At 32.8% G+C, this 20621-nt stretch overlaps 1 protein-coding gene across 3 annotated transcripts; it reads left to right on the top strand.

Annotated features, from left to right (window-relative positions):
* The first annotated feature begins 16986 nt into the window (after window positions 1–16986).
* LOC141686739 (F-box protein At5g03100-like) lies at window positions 16987–20286 on the top strand. Of its 3 annotated transcripts, none has more exons than XM_074491789.1 (4): window positions 16987–18279; window positions 18718–18885; window positions 19186–19416; window positions 19675–20286. In XM_074491789.1, exons 1-4 carry the CDS (start codon window positions 17131–17133, stop codon window positions 19975–19977), a joined length of 1851 nt encoding a protein of 616 aa, XP_074347890.1. In that variant the 5' UTR covers window positions 16987–17130; the 3' UTR covers window positions 19978–20286. The 3 variants fall into 3 exon arrangements, with proteins under 3 accessions (XP_074347890.1, XP_074347891.1, XP_074347889.1); XM_074491790.1 differs by having other exon boundaries at window positions 19653–19817; XM_074491788.1 differs by having other exon boundaries at window positions 19186–20286.
* The last annotated feature ends 335 nt before the right edge of the window (window positions 20287–20621 follow it).

A 20621-nucleotide genomic window follows, 5' to 3' on the forward strand; every position in this document is an offset into this window, starting at 1 on the left:
CATATTTAGATAAGTTATAACTAGCGTATTTTGATTTATTTCGAATTCAATATAGGAACTTGACCCATTTTTCAAAAAATACTCAAAATTTGACTAATGACCCGTTCGTAAATACCACATCAATACCTAGGTTTAATTTAAATTACGAGTTCGACTAGAAAATCTTACCAACAAAGAAAAGTTTTGTGATATCTTATGTTGGTAAAAATTAATATCTTTGAGGTCTTTCTTGAATCAAGTTAATTGATAATATGTATCAAAATTAATAGCTTCAAAATCAGAATTTTACCCACTTCGAAAAAATACTTGAAATTTGACTACCTGACCCAGCCGAAAATACATCATCACTATCTATGTTTAATAAATTTATTACGAGCTCGACGAGAATATCTTACCAATAAGAATAAATTTTATAATATCTTATATTAAAAAAAAATTAATAATTTTGAGTTCTTTATACGATCAAGTCAATTGATATTATATATCAAAATTACTAACCGACTGATTTTACATTATTACATATGGAACTTGACCCAATATTTAAATATATTCAAAATTTGATATGAGATGTCACAAGCTTCATTAAAACTATGAAGGTATACTAAATCGATTTATTTATTAATGTTTCACTTTTAAAAATATTAGGTTTAAAATATTATTCAATGATGGTGAATTTATAAAGAGGTCCTCCTAAAGTCCTACTTTTTCATTCTCTTTAGAAAAAATTAAACTACAACTATAAAGTAAAATTATTAATTTTCATTAACATGTTATTTGAAAAATGGTACGACATTTGATGCTTCATCATAAAAAATAGTTTATTTATTGTGTTATTTATTTAAAGATATATTTATATTCAAATATTTGTGAGACATATCCTAAATTTTATATTATTCAATTTGATATGGTTATTATAAGTAATCAGATACATAAAATTCCTATTTTTTTATGGATTTTTGGAGTCCAAAATCCTAACTTTATATTACAATCCAATCTAATGGTTCAGGTTTTATGTTTCTAATAATTTAAAAACTAAAATAATAAACTACATGATATAAGCGTGTGTTATGGTGTTATATCATTAATGTTCAACGAATTGAATATTTACGTGTTCTACAACGTGAATACGTATATTCTTCAAACTGCTCATGTTCTAATAACAATGTTCTGCAATGTTCAACTTGTCAAATGTATGAGATTTGCAAGATATATTTATTAAAATAGTGATATTTGTAGAACATGATTTACATTATAATACGTTTTACAAAAAAAAATTATACTATTTTACTTGCAGAACATATATGGACTCCCGTACTCAACTAAAAACAAGGAATTAATAGAACTTAACTCAATATATATATATAAGAAATTTGGAAATTTATAGAATTCAATATTTTGGAAAAAAATATATTTAAAATTAGCAATAATAAATTTACAAAAAAATATTTAGTGTTGGAAAATATTGTAAAACTATTTTGAATTATTTGAAAAAAGGTTAAAACTATAATATATTGTATTATTTGATTTAATCCATGGTTATGCTATCTAAATAAAAAAAATTAATGTTAACGATATTTTGAAAGAATTAACAACTTTAACTAATATTTTTTAAAAAAATCATCAAATTGAAAATATTTAATTGTAGAAAAATAATATATAATGTTATCAACTTACTATAAAAAGAAATATTAGAATCATAAATGAAAGAAACTTCAAAATGATTTGAATGGTGATATTAGTGCAAATTTATATTCAGATTCTTGAAAAAAAAACTTCTGAATATCAGTAGTTATCTTTACGATATATGAATTACTTTTATGTCACATCCATGACTGATGCTCTATTAAGTAAAAATAGATATTGTTTGATTATCAGTGCTACTACGACTATGATATATAAATAATTGTAATTTATTTATTAGATAATTATAATTTTTGAATAATCATAAATACATGTTATTTGAGTAATTTACTGAATAACAATAAGGTATGTACATGACGAAGATATCTAGCATATAAATAAACGAGACCAACATAATTTACTCGAAAATATAATAAATAATAATTTACATACATATGTGTGACTTTATCTTTACCGATATTAAAAGATTCAATTTTAATGATGTATATAAGAGTCATTGATATATATACTAGAAGAAAATAACAAAAGTCTTCTATTTTCTGAAAATAAGAATGACTTAAATTTAATTTTTTTTCAATGTGTTAAAAACTAAGTAGATTATGTCAATTTTAATATACGAATTAACAATTATTTGACATCTTATAAAATTAACTTTGTATAATAAAGAGGATAAAAGCTAAGTACACGGCCGAGATCAACTTTAGTAATGAATTAAGACATCATCAATAATATTAAATCAACATAAACGTTGAATTAAAAAAATAACATTTTTCTTAAAAAACAAACTTATATAAATTATAGTGTAATTTCTACTTTGTTGAATATTATCATTACAGGTCTTGACCACTTTAATTATGCATTACTAATCCTTTTAAATTAAACAAGGTAATTGTAAATTAGTAATGACTTTAGTAATAAAATATCTCATTACTCCGGCCTCTGGGTTTATTTGACCAAAACTCAAAAAATTTACTTGACCATGTAATATACATATATGTTAAATTTTTAGTTTCTTTTTATAAACATATTGACAATATTTAATGGATTAACTTCAATCTTTTCCTTTTACACGTACATTGACTACCCTGCTTGTATTTGTTTGGTAAATATAAATTACACGACACAAACAAGAAAATATGTATTATGATTAATGATATATTAAGAACGTTATGAATGTTATTAATGTTTTACATGAAAATTATACACATTGATAAATACTCAACTTGTATTTGATATGTTTTAGACGTTATACAATATTTATCAATAAGAAAACGATCAAGAATTTTACTAATATAATTGTATGGTGTACAAAAAAATCTAGAAAATGACCCGTGTCTAGCACGGGTTATTATGCTAGTTTTTTTTATTACAAGAAAACATGGTGATAAAATTTATGAGATTTTTTATTCTTATTGGAAAGTACCGGGAATCGCTTAAATCATATGTGTTTGTTAATTATATACATATTAGGTATGCTTGTGTATCTTTAAACAAATAAATATTTTGTATTTTAATTATTGAGACTTACTAATAATATATAATTATATTTTTTTATATTTACTATTATAATAGTCCAACATATCCATAATATTAATAAAACATTTTATTCTCGTGAAATGACAGATTTACCCCTTTATTTATCATCCTTTAAAAAAATATTGTTAATAGGAATCGAATCTACCTGTGAAGGTAATCGGTCCATCCTAAATATCAAGATGAAGGAACTCTCGACTCTTGAGCCGATCCAAATGAATGCCTAAAGAAATACAATTCATCTCTATGTTCCATACCATCATAAGCTACGTTTGTTGCCTATCCATTTCTTTCAACAAATATTGATGAGTTATAACCTTTACCCATTAGGTATTAATCAATCTAAAGTGGAGTCGATGAATAAAAAGGAAAGTAATTTTTCTCATAGAACATTTACAAGATATTAAGACATCCAATCAGTTCCGAAACATAAAACCAACAGTCATTAGAAAATAATAGAAAGAATGGTCGAAACATAACAAAAAAGCATGACAACTTAATATAAAGAATCAAGGATCAGAAAACATATCATCTCCAATGTTCCCATAAAGGCTAGCACCCACAGTTCCACTATCACTATGAATCTCTTTTATCATATTTCTTCGAAGAGCATGCAGATCTTGTGATTTACTTTTAGGGATTGCGAGAATTATTGTTCAATATAGTTCAAACGGTCAATCTACCAATTGACATTGAAAGATCTTTACAAGTCAGAAAATAAAGCCATGTACTCTGTTAACATCTTAGCATCAATCTTAGTCATTGAAGTATTGGTAAAGGTTTTGACTGACACACAACATATTTAGTTTTAACGTGCACAACTCCATGCTTTTGGTGGTAAAGCAGTCAAAGATTTCTGGGTACTACTTTGCTATGCAATCAAGAAGGCCAATAAACTCATATTTAACCATATAGCCCTGCCATAACCCAAGATCACTGCTCCCCTTTGTTGAGCTCGCCTGTCCATCGCTGGGAGTTGCCGTTATATTTTCTGGAAACAATTTCTGAGTGTTTAAGCTTACAGGTAACATTTGAGGAATCAACTCATCCTACAAGAAATGCAAAACCCAAATTAATCACTTAACCAAAACAAATTATTGCAAGAAGCTTTGTTTGTATTAAAAGCTTAAAAGTAATATAATATCCGTAAATTACGGTGTTTGTACACCAACACAAGTAGATTATCAGAAAAAATAAGATTACCCAAAAGAAGACCAAATCATGAAGCATATCAACTAGATAACATCTAGCAAATATTATGAAAAAAAAGAATTTACATTTACTGTTATTATGCATGATGAAGTTTTGATGGTAAAGGAAAGAATAAAGTGAATAAATTTATCTCCGTTTGAACAACAATTTCACACGTAAGATGGAGATTTAACCAATTGATTTGAAATTGTTTATCCATTATATCTCTGTGTAAAAGGCTTTATGCACTAAAAGTGTTCAATAGGGGAGCCCTTGGCTACTAAAGCAATTACATGCACATTTCTGAGAGAACTCGAACATAGGGAATTCAATTAGTAATTAGTGAAGAGGAAAAATTAGGGGAAATCTGAAAATCTAAAACATATGCAAGTTCCCTCAGTCTTGAAACTGAATCATTTACACAAGGCTAATCGAAATCTCTACTACTGAACAATTACAAAATATATGCAAATGTTAATGATCTCAGGGAAAAAATCTAAGAACTAAAGATGAAAAAATAAGAAAGAAGACGTAGATGTATATGTATAAATCCGGAACTAAATCAGGTTGTTGTTAAGATGATACGCCAGCATGGTACAAGCCTCACCAGATCAATTCCAACAATGTCAAAATTTGCCCTTGCTTTAGCCTATAGTACAACATCACCAATTGGCACATTACATAGCCTAGTAAGATGTAACATGAGATACAAATGAATAACTTCAAAACTTAATCACTTTGGGATAAACTATAACCCAGTCAGCCATTATGTTTGTACTGAAAAATAAGGTGACATTCCGTAGATTGACAGGTACAGAGATAAACTCGCTCCTATTTGTAAGGAATACTACATCATCCAGTGTAAAAGTTGTTTAAGCTAGGAAATCATAAACTGTTGAGGTTGGCATGCACTTCGCTAGATAGAGAGCTGTAAAAGAAGACCAATTAACATAATCTGGCAACTCAAAACTGAGAACTATAAGAGTTCTTCAACAAGGCATGCACATCAGATATCTTTTTCAAGCCGGTAAGTACCAATATCTTGGGGGCAATATGCACCTTTCTGCATGAGAGTTGTCAAAGCAGGAAAACTAAAAGAAAATATGAAGTCCATACCATCAAGAAAGAGAGTTTGTAAAGAACGCAAGAAGATCAAACATAATATAGAAAAGAAAAGGGTAAGGTTTCTAAAGCAGGTAAATCCTAACAATTTTCTAATCCAACTATTACTTATTACATGGACTCCAGAGTGAGTTTCTTTAGGGAAGTAGAACTGAAGATAAATTATTTAACATCACCAACACCAAACTCCGGTATATCCACAGTTATTTCTAGAAGATTGTGCACAATAGTGTAAGTTATAAATATGCAAACCAAACTTAAAATGTGGGGAAAATTGAAAACCGAGATTCAGCTTCAATGCCTTTCGTTCATGGTTCTAGTGACATAAAAATTAGTCAAAGAACTAAATCTCAGCATCACAGGTATTGAAGAACAAAAGTAGGATGAATTTGGGGTGCTAGTACTTGTAAGTCGTACCTTATGAAGTTAAGTAAAAGAAGAGTAGTCTAAATAAGCTTCCATCACTTTAAAAAAATACGAGTTTAAACTGAAAATATCGTATTTAAAAAGGAGAGACCTGACGATTTATCGGGCACACACTTATTCTATCTTCCCCTCTTTCTTCATTTATGGTACAAAAAATTGTAGCTAATAAGAAAGAAGGCATAAATTTATACAGAAAGAATACTTTTGGTGATTTATCAGGCACACCACTTATTCTATCTTCACCTCATTCTTCATTTATAGTACAAGAAGTTGTTCCTAACAAGAAAGAAGGTATAATGTAAACAATAAAGAATACTTTAATTTCATCTGTCACCATAAAAAAAATTATGGATGTTAAGATGATACGCCAGCATGGTGCAAAAGCCTACACCGGACCAATCCAATAATGTCAAACTTTGCCCTTGGTTTATCCTCTAGCACAGCATCACCAATGGACACATTACAAAGCCTAGTAAGATGTAACATGATAAAAGCAACAACTTTTAAATTTTATTGAACAACGCTTGTTCTTTATTTCCTTAGTGCCTTCAGAGGTGAAATAATATACTTATCCACAAAGGAACATCTATAATGTCTAAAAGGATGTTGGAAAAAGGAATTTCATAAGGATGTTTAAATGTATTACCATCTAAATTTGAACACTGAATAATAAAAGAAACATTATTTCCATGAATTTTATGGTCACTGATCATTGTGTTAGGAGGAAATACACACATATTCGAGATTCAATTTTACCAATATGGAGGACACACACAACAATATGTTTGACATGGAAAACCCACATTCCAACTTGTATTATTAATCAAAATAATTATCAATAATACATTAATACATAACACCTCAATGGTGTCCCAAACTGATACTTGAGCCAACCAATGCTCAAGCATCTCTCACACGACACCTAAGACGACTACATCTCTTAAGCATACATCAAAACAATAACATGAATATGTATATATAGTCATTACAAACTTAGCCAATATGACATACCTAATATGATTACAATAATAATTGTATGCCCATACAATTATTACTCATTCCCATTATGATAATAATTGTTAACACATACAATTATTACTCAATCCCATTATGATAATAATTGTCAACAAATACAATTATTACCCAATCCAATTATGTCTTGTATCACCAAACCCATATCACATATTGGGTTTAACCCCAACAATCCTCCCCTTCAACCCAATACTCTAGATCAGGATGAATGGTAACCATCAAAACATCCGTTCGTTCGCCGATGCCTCCCCTCGAACAAGAATCCATTCATCTCTGCTTCCAACTTCTGAGAATCACTAAGGCCGTGTAGTGACCTCCAATAACTCCAAACTACCGTTCTTCATCCTAACGGCATATCCATCTACAAAATCACGTGCATCAACCACGAGTGCCTCCTTTCAGTATTGAGTCATCTGATCCTTGCTTTCACAATCCTTCGGCCTCTTTTGAAGAACATCACTAGTATCATCCAAAAATTTCACTTGGTCGATCAACCATCAAACCATTAAAACTATTGCAATGATCCCGTCCATCTTCCACCTCGAGACCGAACGAATTGATCCACGGTGCACGTCAACCGCCATACCGCACGTAACTTTGTCAGCAAATCCATCAACGTACTCCACCATACCAATTGAACCTCGAACGTTCCTCCAACCCAATTCATCACGAACCTCGAACCTCAGCTCCTGATACCACTTGTTAGGAGGAAACACACACATATTCGAGATTCAATTCTACCAATACAGAGTACGCACACAAACACACAACAATATATTTAATGTGGAAAACCCACATGCCAACTTGTATTATTAATCACAACAATTATCAATAATACATCAATACATAACACCTCAATGGTGTCCCAAACTGATACTTGAGCCAACCAATGCTCAAGCATCTCTCACACGATACCTAAGACGACTACATCTCTTAAGCATACATCAAAACAATAACATGACTATATATATATAGCCATCACAAACTTAGCCAATAAGACATACCTAATCTGATTACAATAATAATTATCTGCCCATACAATTATTACGCATTCCCATTATGATAATAATTGTCAACACATACAATTATTACTCAATCCCATTATGATAATAATTATCAACAAATATAATTATTACCCATTCTAATTATGTCTTTTATCACCAAACTCATATCACATATTGGGTTTAACCCCAATACATTGTTCACTGTTCAGTGAGTAAAATATAAGTTGAGGATTACCATTGTGGGAAGCAATAGCTGATATATTGGAATCTAGCTGATGTACACTATAAACCTGGGTACACTACACAGTAGCTAGATGTAGGCTATATAGGCATCTAAAGTTGGACTTTAATATGACCCATAATAATGGGAGGGACTCCACATAATGCAACATGCATAATATTAGCCTACAAAAATATCAATAAATGCAACAATTTATCGAGAAGATAAAAAGATTCTTTAAGTACCTTAGGCAGTACAGTAACAATGGTTGCTTTTGGAGATCCACCAAGTAAGTAGCATCTGAGGTAAGCAGACATACTTGATTCTTCATACCCAGGTGGTACCTTCACATATATTAAATTATGGAATGGAGGAAGAGAGCGGACAAGAAACTCTGAAACAACCGAAAGTGCCTACAAAATAAACAGATAAAATTGAGTAAAACATCAACCTTAAATCAACAACAGTCAACAAAGATAGCTAGCCAGTTGGCCATGGGTTTCCTAACTCCACTGTATGCTTCTGCAGATAAAAGTCACTGTAAAACATAAACAGAAGTAGATAATTATGTTCCTTTAAGGAAACACATGAATACTACCACTGTGCACTTGATAATTTCATAGTGATAATTAGAAGCATATATGTATTTTTGAATAATCTGCCATATCATATTACTTTTGACATATACTTGCAATATCACATTAAAGCCTAACGTATTAAACATATAATTAGTACTACAATCATAGATATGACTGGGAGGGAATAAGAACCTCTTGATAAAGGGAAGCACATGAGATATATCTTCAAGTTATCATAAATTAGGTCAAAGGGTATTGGAGGATCAGAATAAAGAATGACCAATGACCGACAAACAATCAAAAAGAGAATAATATCTAGCATGCCAAAAATGAACCAGTGCAGTTTTTATACAAACCGGTATTATCTAATATCTTGAACCAGAACTGGTAAGAAACGGGGTAAATAACTAATGACTACATTATCGAAAAAAATATATATGAAGTTACCTTTATGTTCTCTAATTCAAGAGTAAGAATCCTGGAACTACTCAGTACCGGAAACATACGAGTAACCTGGCAAAAATACTTTCGCATCTTCTTTGTTGGTTCAATAGACTTGTACTCAATGTTATCCCGTAGTTTTATATTGACATTCTTCAGCTCGAAAACTTCAAGTCTCATTGGTAAGTAACCAACAGAACTGAAATTGACAATTTTCCATGACAAAACGATGATCCCACAGTCATGAAGAGAGGTGGTGTAGTCATTTATTTCGGGTTAAATATCAAATTGGCCACTCAATAAACTTGGATATCTCAAATTCACCACCGAAAAATTCGACGTCTCACTTAAAACACATTAAAAGACATAAATATCATCCATACCACTACGTCCTGAAACTAACGAACAATTTAAAAACGTCGTTTGCCACGTTAGCATAACGGCTAGTTTATCCAAATTGGCACCCAGCTGGCTCCTACATTCTCTAAGTCAGATATAACGGGCATATTCCCAGTCCCTCACCCCCAGTTATATATATATGTATATCTCTATACTAGGATTCATAAGAAAAAATAGATTTTCAATTGGGTTCATTGTTAATTAAAGTCCTATGTCAAACATATCAACAAGTTCGTCCATGGATTCATTTCAACAATGGGATCATAAGGTGTGTTGGTGCGGGAAACGGGTTAGGCAAAGGATTTCTTGGACTGTGAGAAATCCTGGTAGAAGATTTGTTGTTTGTTCTAAAATGAAGGTAATCGTAATCATTATTTTTGTTCATAGTTGTTATTAAGCTATAATCCTGAATATACAAGCTAACTGATTTTTTTGATATAGGATATTGATGGGTGTGACTACTTTGATTGGAGTGCACCTGAATTTAGTTGGAGAGCTAAGGATGCTATTGGTGAAATATTGAGAAAGAAATCTCTTGTCGAGGAAAGACTACACATTATTGAGGGCAAGTTGTCTAGGAAAGCAATGAAAAAGGCTAAGCTTCAAAAAGAAAAAAAAAGACAGTTTATGATCTTTTCTGTGATTCTTGTAATTTTAGTTAGTATGATTGTCATGAACAAGTCATTTTATTAGTTTAAGAGTTCTGTTAGGATGAAATTTGTAATGTTCATTTAGTTTGAGTTCTGTTAAAATGAAGTTTGTAATGTTATCTTTTTTCAGTTCAATAATCAATGTTATGTAATGTGAAGGAAGGATAAGCATAATATTTAATTCAAAAGTAAGAATTGCAAAATTATAGTTTCATATCCAAAATACATCTCCATAATATTGTCAACTACACATGTAGCTCATGATTAGATAATTAATGCATAAAATTCTAAATAGATAATTAAACTGGATCTTAGTCTTCATCTAGTCGAATAGCAGTTTCTTTGGTGTTCTGGAATGTGAACTTGTCTACCATAGCAAGTTTTCCACTCCTTCTAGGTTGAACTTCATCAGAAATTGCCTACCTTCTTGGTTGCACAAAAGGAGACCTTGATGGCCTCTTTGGTTGCACTCCATCAGACCTTGATTGCATAGCAGTGAGTACATTCCTTGTGCTCATACTTCCTCTTACATCCTCTAAATCAAATTCTCTAGCATAATCCTCTAAATCATGAAAATTAAATACATCCGGATCTACATCATTAACTACATCAATCAATCCACCAATATAATCACAGTGTGGAACATGAACAAAGCGACCATGATGATGAACATATACAGTTGTATACATTCTGATTGAAAAGAGAAAGACAAGAGATTTACCTTACAAAGCGAAAATCAACCCGCCCTAAATAAATATGAACAGCGTATCTTCGATCCAATTAGCTGATTAAGAAGTTACAATTTCATGACCCAATTCGTTTTCCCCCAATTCTATAACCCTGACTAGTCATATGTCTGTAAAATTACTTTTATATGTTAATATTAATTTATGTTTGTTTTTATTATTAATTTTATTATTAATTACTAATATCTGACTTGGAGACATGTAGGAGCCAGCCGGGTGCTGATTTGAATAAACTAGCCGTTATGCTGACGTGGCAAACGGCATTTTTAAACTGTCCGTTAATTTAAAGATGAAGCGGTGACAAATGATTTTTATGTCTTTTAATGTGTTTTAAATGAGACACCGAATTTGTCAGTGGTGAATTTGAGATATTCAAGTTTATTGAGTGACCAATTTGATATTTAACCACATTTATTTCTAGGTTTAGCACTTCTGGAATATTTATATAGCAGGTATTTATTAATCTTTCCCGGAAAAATAATGTGAGATTCCGTAGATTGACAAGTTCGAGAAAAGAAATGTTAGCATTTGCAGAAAAATCTACACTATCTAGTGTGAGGCTTGGTTAGGCTTTTAAGGGTAAACGATATCTTGCCAGATATAGAGTTGTTAAAACATGCAAACAAACAGATTCTGGTAACTCAAAACCACAGAGTAACGAATCTCGTAAAAAATGCAAGCATGTCAAATAGGATGCTAGAAAACTTATCATAGACCAGACGTTTATCAAGTGTAGGGCTTCCAAAGCAGGTAAATTCCAACAATTTGTTTCCAATATTACACGAACATATAGTCTCAATTTAAGTTCCGTTAGCGAATTAGAACTGAAAGCGTATAACGAAATTTTTGATACACATAATCCAGATTTAGATGCCAAACATTGCGTGATAATGCGTAAGCTAATGCATTATAAACCAAAGATGGAGGTTGTTTAAAGCAAAAAGAGAGGTTCAACTTGAGTAGATCAAAATCGTGATTACGGAAGGAAAAAAGATTATTAATAAATTTTAACTCGATACGTGAGCACTGATTGTTGTCTAAACCTTGCGTGTATTCGGTGAAGTTGAGAGAAAGCAGAGTAGTCCAAATAATCTTCCATCGTTTCGAGAGAGCACTGGTTTGAACTGCTAATCTCGCATCCAAAACCTGTTGAATGTGATAAATAAGCTCATCTGTTAAACCACTTAACCTGTCTTTACCAACTTGTTCTTCGCATTCATTCGTAGTTGTGTATTTCAATTTCTTCGTCATCATCAGAGGAACAGTAGTTGTGAATTTTAATTTTTTCTTCATAATCGGAGTAGCAACACATCTACTTTCTTCTTTTTGTTAAATCCCAAATCTACTTTACTTTCTTCTCTTCATTTTTCACTTTATTCTTTTAACATTAAAACCCCGTGTATACTTACTCCCACCAGATTTTAATTCATTTCTTAGTTTTTTCAAAAATACCCATGTTACAAAAAATATTTTATAAAATACTATGTACAATTTGCAGCAACCTCTTTTACAATATCTGAAATATTGTGTGTAATTTCAAACAGTATCCTCCTCCAACTTTATTTGCAACATTAATCGTATTTTTATAAATAATTTTAAAAATATAAATATTTTTTATAAATCTCCTTCTTTTAATTCCCCGGTAGAACATTCCTACTTCAACTACACCGCTTGTAAAAGCCATTCTTAACTTATTTAACAAGGATTAGGATGCATGATGAGTGGTGGGAACATTGACAGATGTGATACATATCCCTAAACTGAAGAAAAACCTTATTTATGTTGGTACTTTGGATTCTGGTAGGTGTAAAATTGTTACACATAATGGTGAGATGAAAATTATTTAGGGTTCTTTGGTACCGATGAAAGGTATTTCTCAAGTAAATCTTTATTCTCTTTTGGGTACAACGTTGACTGAAAGTGCAACTGTTGCGGCTACTGGTAGTGGTAGAGACCCATGTGAATGAACTCGGTTATGGATAGGCGGCTTGGGCATATGTCGGAGAAAGGTCTAAATTATCTTGGTGAAGAGGCTTTGTTGAAGAACATGAAAAAGGCTTGCATGAATTTTTGCGAGCATTGTGTGTAAGATAAACACAACGGGTTTTGTTCAAAACAAGCAAACACAGAAGTTGAGGTATATTGGAATATGTGCATAGAGATGTGTGGGGTCCGACTCCAGTTACTTCAAAAGGAGGCACGAGGTATTTTTTCACTTTTGTTGATGATTATTCTAGGTATATGTTTGGGTTTATTTCATGAAACATAAGTGGAAAACAATGGTTGAGAAGAGTACTGGTAAAAAATTGAAGACACTGAGATCCGATAACGGTACAGGGTATACATATGGTGCTTTCAAGGAGTTTTGTGATCAGGAAGGCATTGTTAGATACTAGACAGTGAGGAAAACGCCACAGCAGAATAGGGTCGCGGAAAGACTTAAATGCACATTGCGGGAAAAATCAATGTGTATGTAATCCTATGCTGGTTTGCGTAAAGAATTGTGGGCAGAGTCAATTAATACAGCTCGCTGCTTTGTTAATCAGTAACCTCGTGTATCCCTAAATGGAGATGTACCTTACAAGGTATGGTCAGGAAAACATGCAGATGGGGGACTTAGAATTTTCAGTTGCATGGCTTACTATCATATTGAAGAGGGAAAACTTGATGCGAAGGCCAAGAAAGCTATATTCTTGGGGTATCCACAAGGTATAAAAGGTTATCGTCTTTGGTCTATTGATGATTTTAAGTTTGTAATCAACATGGATGTTACGTTTAATGAGGATACTATGGTAGCTTCTCGAAAACTAAGGTGATTGGTGGTAATAACATTGAGACTTCTAAATCCTGTGTGGTTGAGATAGTATATAAAGATCATTCAGGTTCTAGTCGTATTCAACAGGAAGATCATGGTTATATTTATGATGATGAGGATGATGAGCTTGAGTATGAGACTCTTTTGTATAAAAATATGCAGGCACACGAACAATAACAGTTCGGGTAAAGTTTGGCTTCGGCTAGGCCAAAACGGGCATATAAACAGGTTCAAAACTTGGGTCAGATAAGCATTTAAAACACTACGGGCAGGTTAATGCAGTAGAGTATGCACTCTCGGTGGAGGAGGATAAGCCTATCTTATTTAAGGAAGCTATTCGGAATAGTAATAATGAGAGTTCTTTGGTCGCGATGGAAGAGGAGATGGAATCTCCACACGGAAAGCAAACTTGGGATTTAGTCTCATTGCATGCGGGGAGGAAGTTTCAACATTTTTTGGAATTTCTCAATATCAACAGGTGTTGATTTTCTTTCGGGACGGTGTTGGGGTGAGGTGGAGATTTCACTTCATGATGAGAACTACAGTGGCTTGATCCCGACTTTGGGTACGTAGGCAACTATGTTAACAATGGTGTAGCCGGTTGGGGTTTAGATATCGAGGTATTCATAGTTTTCTTGGATCGCCCTGAATTTTGGATAGTGTCTTCCTAGCTCAGGTATCTAAATTCTGAACGGTGGAGATCGGATTTGGAGGTCCTGAAGATAGTGAGGGTAGGGATTTTTGCATCGGGTGTGGATTAGGTCTCCGTGGTGCGGCGATTTGAACCGGATATATCTGGCCCAAAAGGTATTTTTGGGTTAAGTCTTAAACTAGCCCCATGGTTATTATGATATGTAAATAATAGTGAATTAGCTAGGTTTTTGAGTGGCGTGTATTATATTGTATACAGAGTATCAATGTATACAAAAAAAGACTCTTTCACTTGGCCAACAAAAACATCTTCTTCTTTGTGATCTTCATTTTTTTCGTGTTATAGTCTATAACTTTTGTTGGTGGAACTCAATGTGAGTTATACTTAATAAGTTTCTTTCAGGTGTTTTATTCCGATGCGTCAAGAATGGTCCCTGGTTTGGGATCTAACAATCAGTATTAGAGTTTCAGGTTATAACTGTTCAAAAATAATCAGACGGGGTCCTAGAATGGACCTAGGAGGAGGAATATGGGTTACCCAGTATGAGATCAAGGAAAAGGAAGGTGGGTCTTCCAGTAGGGGCTTGAGGAAGTCGGAAATCCAAAAGGATTCCAGTATGAGTCCAGGGGAAGCAGATTACACAATCAGGTGGCAGATTCGGCAGGTGTCGAGTCGGATGTGTGAAGGGGAGATTGTTAGGAGTTGTTCCACATCGTTTGTAGGTGGGGCAGATTGCTAGAATATAAGCAGTCAGATAACTCCATTAGTATGAGGACTTTTGGGATGTGCCCGAAAATAAACTCATGCGGACTCGGCCCAAAGCGGGTAATATTATACTAATGTGGAGTTAGGTATGCTCAGCAAAAGCCCAACAAACATGCAATGAAAATTAGATGCAGCAAATGATCAATATTATTTTCATACATACGGGTAAATAGTTGGCACTCCGATCCTTGTACTTCTAAGTAACTTTATCACATGAATGTTATTCTTGCACAAAATGCCACAACAAGATTCAAATGTTAAGGTTCATAGAACATGAATGTTATTCTTGCACAAAATGCCATAACAAGATTCACATGTTAAGGTTCATAGAACAAATGTGAAGTGAACGCAAGTAAAAAATGCGTTTTACTCCAATACAAAAGGCCATTTCCCAGACAAAGATATTTCAGATTATTTTAGCTTAAATTTTGATAGAAACGTCGAATGCCTGAAATTAAATTAAGAACAATGTTATAAGAAACGAAAATTTACATTAGTTGGTAGAGAAATATTTCAATAATTAATCGGATAAAATGATGATCAATGCATTAATACAAACACAAATTATTATTTAAGAAATATTAATAGGGAAAAAAGAATCTAAATATCACAATAGAAAAGTATTCTACGAGTTCACCTAAAATTCACAATTTTTAAATATTAAATTAAAAATCCAACTATACGTATGTTAGTATCATGTAAAAAGAAGTAGGTATGCAAATTTTTGAATGATTTCATTGTTTGGATCAACCACTTTATAACAAATAATAATCATTAAATCTCTACCGTTCATATTATATAAAAAAATAAAATCATTATAAAATCAATACTATGCCCCAAGAATTTTAGTGGAATTTTTCCTAAAATTTCATTTTAACCAATTCTTTATATTCGTACGGTTAAATCGTGCAAAATTGATGAATGTGATTTTAAGCGACACTGATAAAAAAATAGAATATCGTGCCCGAACCAGTGTTTTAAAAAGCGGAAATCGGGATTGTTAGGTGGAGGGACCTTTCGGTGATTAATCGGATAACCGGTGATTAATCGGAGTATTAATCCGAAGTAATTTATTTAATAAATAATAATAAATAATTATATTTAAATAACCTTTCATAAGATTTATAAAAATAAAACTACATATCATTCATTCAAGATTTTCATAGTTAGAAAATTACGACTTACTAGTTCAAACTTAAGATTTAAAATAAATCGAGTGAGGGTAGGACAAAATAATACAAATGTGAAAGATGTAATCATTGTTGAATAAATTTAGAATATAAGATTGTGAATCGATTGGGTAAGCGAGTTGAGTGTTGAGATTTGAGAGTAATTCAAATAGGGATTTGTGCAGAGAATTTAGGGATATAAGAATATACGATTGTTTCTGTATGTAAAAGAGTCAATATATTAATATATTAATATTAATATATTAATATTAATATTAATTATTAAATGTTAAATATTAATTTTTATTTTTAAAAAACTATATTTTTTCTTAATTTTTTTTATTTTTAAACTTTGACCGATTTAACTGATTTTTGACCCGATTCGACCGATTTTTCCCGAACAACCTGAGTTTTGACCGATTTTAAAAAAAATGGTAGTTTGACCTGATTAACGATTAATCAAGACGGGACCCATCCGAACTCCGATTAATCGGTTAATCGGCTGATTTTTATAACACCGGCCCGAACCCGTAATAATCTAGTACGACTCTTTCATACCGCAAATTTTTTACAAACACCAGATTAATCCCTTGAATACTCGTCTTATTTGACCGAGTGAGTAAACTTTACCAAATTGCAAAAATGAGCGACCACCACTGTTTACTTTAAAATTAGGGTTCTTTCTCTATTTATTTTTTTATAAAATTAGGGCTACAATCCGGTGAGATTCTCTAAAGTAAGCAAGAATGAATCAGACAAACAAAATGGAAGGTGAATCAAAGAAAGCAAGAATCACAATTGAAGATGAAGCAGACAGAATCAGTAAATTACCTGACGAGCTAATTCACCAAATTCTCAAGTATGTTGATACCAAATTAGCAGTTCAAACCAGCGTTCTCTCGAAACGATGGAAGCTTGTATGGACTACTCTCCCTTTTCTTAAATTCATATGGGATTACCCTGATTCACGGAACGCTAGTGTTAATAAAAACAATGCTAAGTTTACTCGTCATGTTTTGAATCGTCGAAATCATCGTACTTCGCTTTCGTATTTGGAACTTAAGTTCCTCACTCCTGGTTTATTGGCTAAGTTTGTTAAGTATGCTATTTCTCGTAATGTTGAGTATCTTAATGTTCATTTACGATACAAGCATAAGCTGGTTATGTTATCGAGTTTCAGCTCTAATTCGATTAGGAAACTTAAGTTGAGAATGATTCTTGAATGTAGTGTGTGGGGATCAGACTGTTGGGATTTGCCTGCTTTAACCAGTCTACATTTGAGTCGTCTTGCTATCTATTATGAAAATCAGAATTTACCGGACGTATGTATAAGTTGTTTGCCTGCTTTGAGAAATTTGTGTCTTGATGATTGGATTTTGAAAGAGTCGTCTTTATCTTTCGATTGGCCGGCTTTAACGACATTCTCTCTGATTAAGTGTGAGTTGCCCGAAAAGGTTTGGAACTTCCCTAATTTGAAGAGTTTAGAGTTTCACGATGTGACATTTCCTAAAAATATGAGCGACATATTTACTGCGCTTGTTAGTCTACAAAATCTAACATTATATTTTAAAAAGGTTGCCCTGAAAGATTTTTTTGTACCTTGTCCTGAATTGGTGAACTTGGAGATCAGATGCCGCTTCTACCAGTACAGCGAGAGTTATAAAAGTAATATTGTGGTTTCGGCACCAAAACTCAGAAATTTCACTTCTGTTGGCATCTTTACAGTCAAATTTGAAGTTTCTGATTTGGAAAATGTAAATATCAAATTGCGGGGTTGGATTGATGATCAAGACTTTTCCCCAAACCAGTTGAAAGAATATCATGGACGATTTATAAAAATGCTACCGGGCCTTGGTGGTGCCAAGATCCTGAATCTTGAGTTGGAGACCATAAAGGTAACTTTATTTTAAATATAATTATAATGATATCATCATTGTCCTTGTGTTTGCTTTTCCATGAAATATATACTTGATATGTGATATTATAACTTATGGTGTGGGTAATTTGAGTATGCCTTCTACATCTTCAGAAAATTTAAACATTCATTGGTAAGAGCCCGGTGAACTTATATATATTGTCTCTCATGTTTGTCTGGCGGACACTGGTTATCGACACTGGTTATCTTTTCTTAGTTAGCCTAATATGGATTATCTTATTTCTCAATAGCTTATTGAGTGATCTTTTTTCCTTCAAATTAGATACATCCGGAAGAAAAACACATGATCCTCCTTACCTTTTTTTTCCATGTTGGTGCATTTTGAACTGCAGATCTATATTACAATTTACTTCACCATTGTTTTATATCTGATTGTTTCTTTTCATATTTTTTGTAGGCATTTTCATCAATCTCTGCCTTTCTTGTAAGTTATCCCTCTCCATTTTATAACTTGAAGTATGTGAAATTACCACATGGATGTGAAGAAGCAGCTATTTCTAGCAATTTAAGAAGCTACTTACTTGGTGCCTCTCCAACAGCCACCATTGTCACAACACATTTTGAGGTATTTATTGAATCGATTATCATTCTCAGTGCCCGGCGCATTTCTTGTCATATATCTCATAGGTAGAAACAGTGCATGACTACTTTATTACTCATACAAATTACTAAGCATATTTCCTTGACATTATTGTCTTCTGGTTGGGGAACCAAAGCATCGAATGGTTAATTACACTGCTGTTGCACTAATGTTTAGTCCTAAATTCTTCTTTCAAAATTTATGTATTATATGAATATGCTTCTGTATTTTATCTCAGTGCCATATATGTCACCAAAGTTTCTATTTTTTTTTTAACTTTTTCAGAACATTATGAATCCTCATACAACAGCCTCTGTGACATCTCAAAATGTGGTGCTACAAACGCCTTTGGTTGCTCCAACCAAGGTGCTGGTTGATTATAGAAATATACCTAAATCGGTTTGCACTGAAACTGTGGGCATGGGGATGCAAGATCATGTGGTGCAGAATTCTGTACAACATGATGACAGGGTCAGGAATGTTGGTTCCTCAGTTGACGTGACCGACAATGATCATGTGAGTTCTTCTTCAGGAAATATTGATTTTGGGTTATGGAGGGGTCATGCTGTTAACTCTGAATTTGTAATTCTACTTAATGCCATAATGGATAAGTACCCAGAAACCTTTGATCACTTTACAACCAAAAACAAGAAATTTAGTACAATGAAGCTAAATATGTTCTGCACCTCAGTATATGACTTTGCCAAAATTTCTATGACCGAGGTTGATACTGAAACGGTTGCTGAGTACAGGGATGTATTTGCTGACTTACAGAAATTGGGATTTGATGTAAGTTGGCTTGTGAATCGCCTGAACTATGTTGAACAGCTCTGGATATCGCAGCCCCTACTTCCCGAGCTTCATGCAATTGACTGTGATATTAATGATGCCAAAAGTAAATTACATGATTTGCAGTTTAATATGGATGAAACCAAATATAAATTGCAAAATTTGCAGACTCTTCGTGATAAGAAGATGCAAGAAATTCAGAAAGCTTTTGGAACTATGGGTGCAAACCTTGCTGTTGGCTACATTGGAGATGATCTGTTGTCTGTTCCCTTGTTTACTCAGAGTTAGTTGTATGTTTGAGGATTGTTAGGATGCCTTGGTATCTTGTCTATTGTCTGGTCCTGGAGTCTATGCAGTTGTACTTTTCTGGTTTCGTGCTTATGGACTTTGTATTGAACTATTAGTAGTGTTTGCTTCCCTACTATTTTTCATGAAAATGTTTGTTCTGATTGTACAATATCTTGCAAGATGCTGCTTTACTTCACATTAGAATTTTCTAGAATAATTTATCATGAGTGAAGCTACAGCAGGGGTATAAAGAAAAAAAGTATATCTTGTACTCAAAGAAGTAAACCCATTTTATATTCTTCGCTTTTATTTTCTTGTGTATCACATTTTTTTTTATTCTATATACCTTCTCTAAATAAGTTGAATAAAGATGTTAACCTTCGAGCATTAAGTGGTCATGTATGACTAAATTGAATCGTCGCTTATAAAAATTCTTGTGTACTGATAACTCTGTTTTTTCCCGGGTCTTCTCCTTGCTCACGTATGCTAGAGCCCTAACTCCGTTTCTTCCCGGGTCTTCTCCTCGCTCACGTATGCTAGAGCCCTGTCCGCGTGGCAGGTTAACCTGCTAGGTCGGGGACTCTACAAAACAGAACCGGAGGTGAGGTTGTTTCCTTTGGCAACTCCGGCGTGAGAATAAGAAT

Source organism: Apium graveolens, chromosome 9 (genome assembly GCF_009905375.1).
Source record: "Apium graveolens cultivar Ventura chromosome 9, ASM990537v1, whole genome shotgun sequence".
Taxonomy (NCBI): Eukaryota; Viridiplantae; Streptophyta; class Magnoliopsida; order Apiales; family Apiaceae; genus Apium; species Apium graveolens.

What these genes read in the sequence shown, in the direction of transcription:
- LOC141686739 (XM_074491788.1), top strand. Translation starts at nt 17,131, where the DNA reads ATGAATCAGACAAACAAAATGGAAGGTGAATCAAAGAAAGCAAGAATC. An exon ending in TTGAGTTGGAGACCATAAAG is followed by an intron (nt 18,280 to 18,717) that starts GTAACTTTATTT and finishes TATTTTTTGTAG; the next exon opens with GCATTTTCATCAATCTCTGC. An exon ending in TTGTCACAACACATTTTGAG is followed by an intron (nt 18,886 to 19,185) that starts GTATTTATTGAA and finishes TAACTTTTTCAG; the next exon opens with AACATTATGAATCCTCATAC.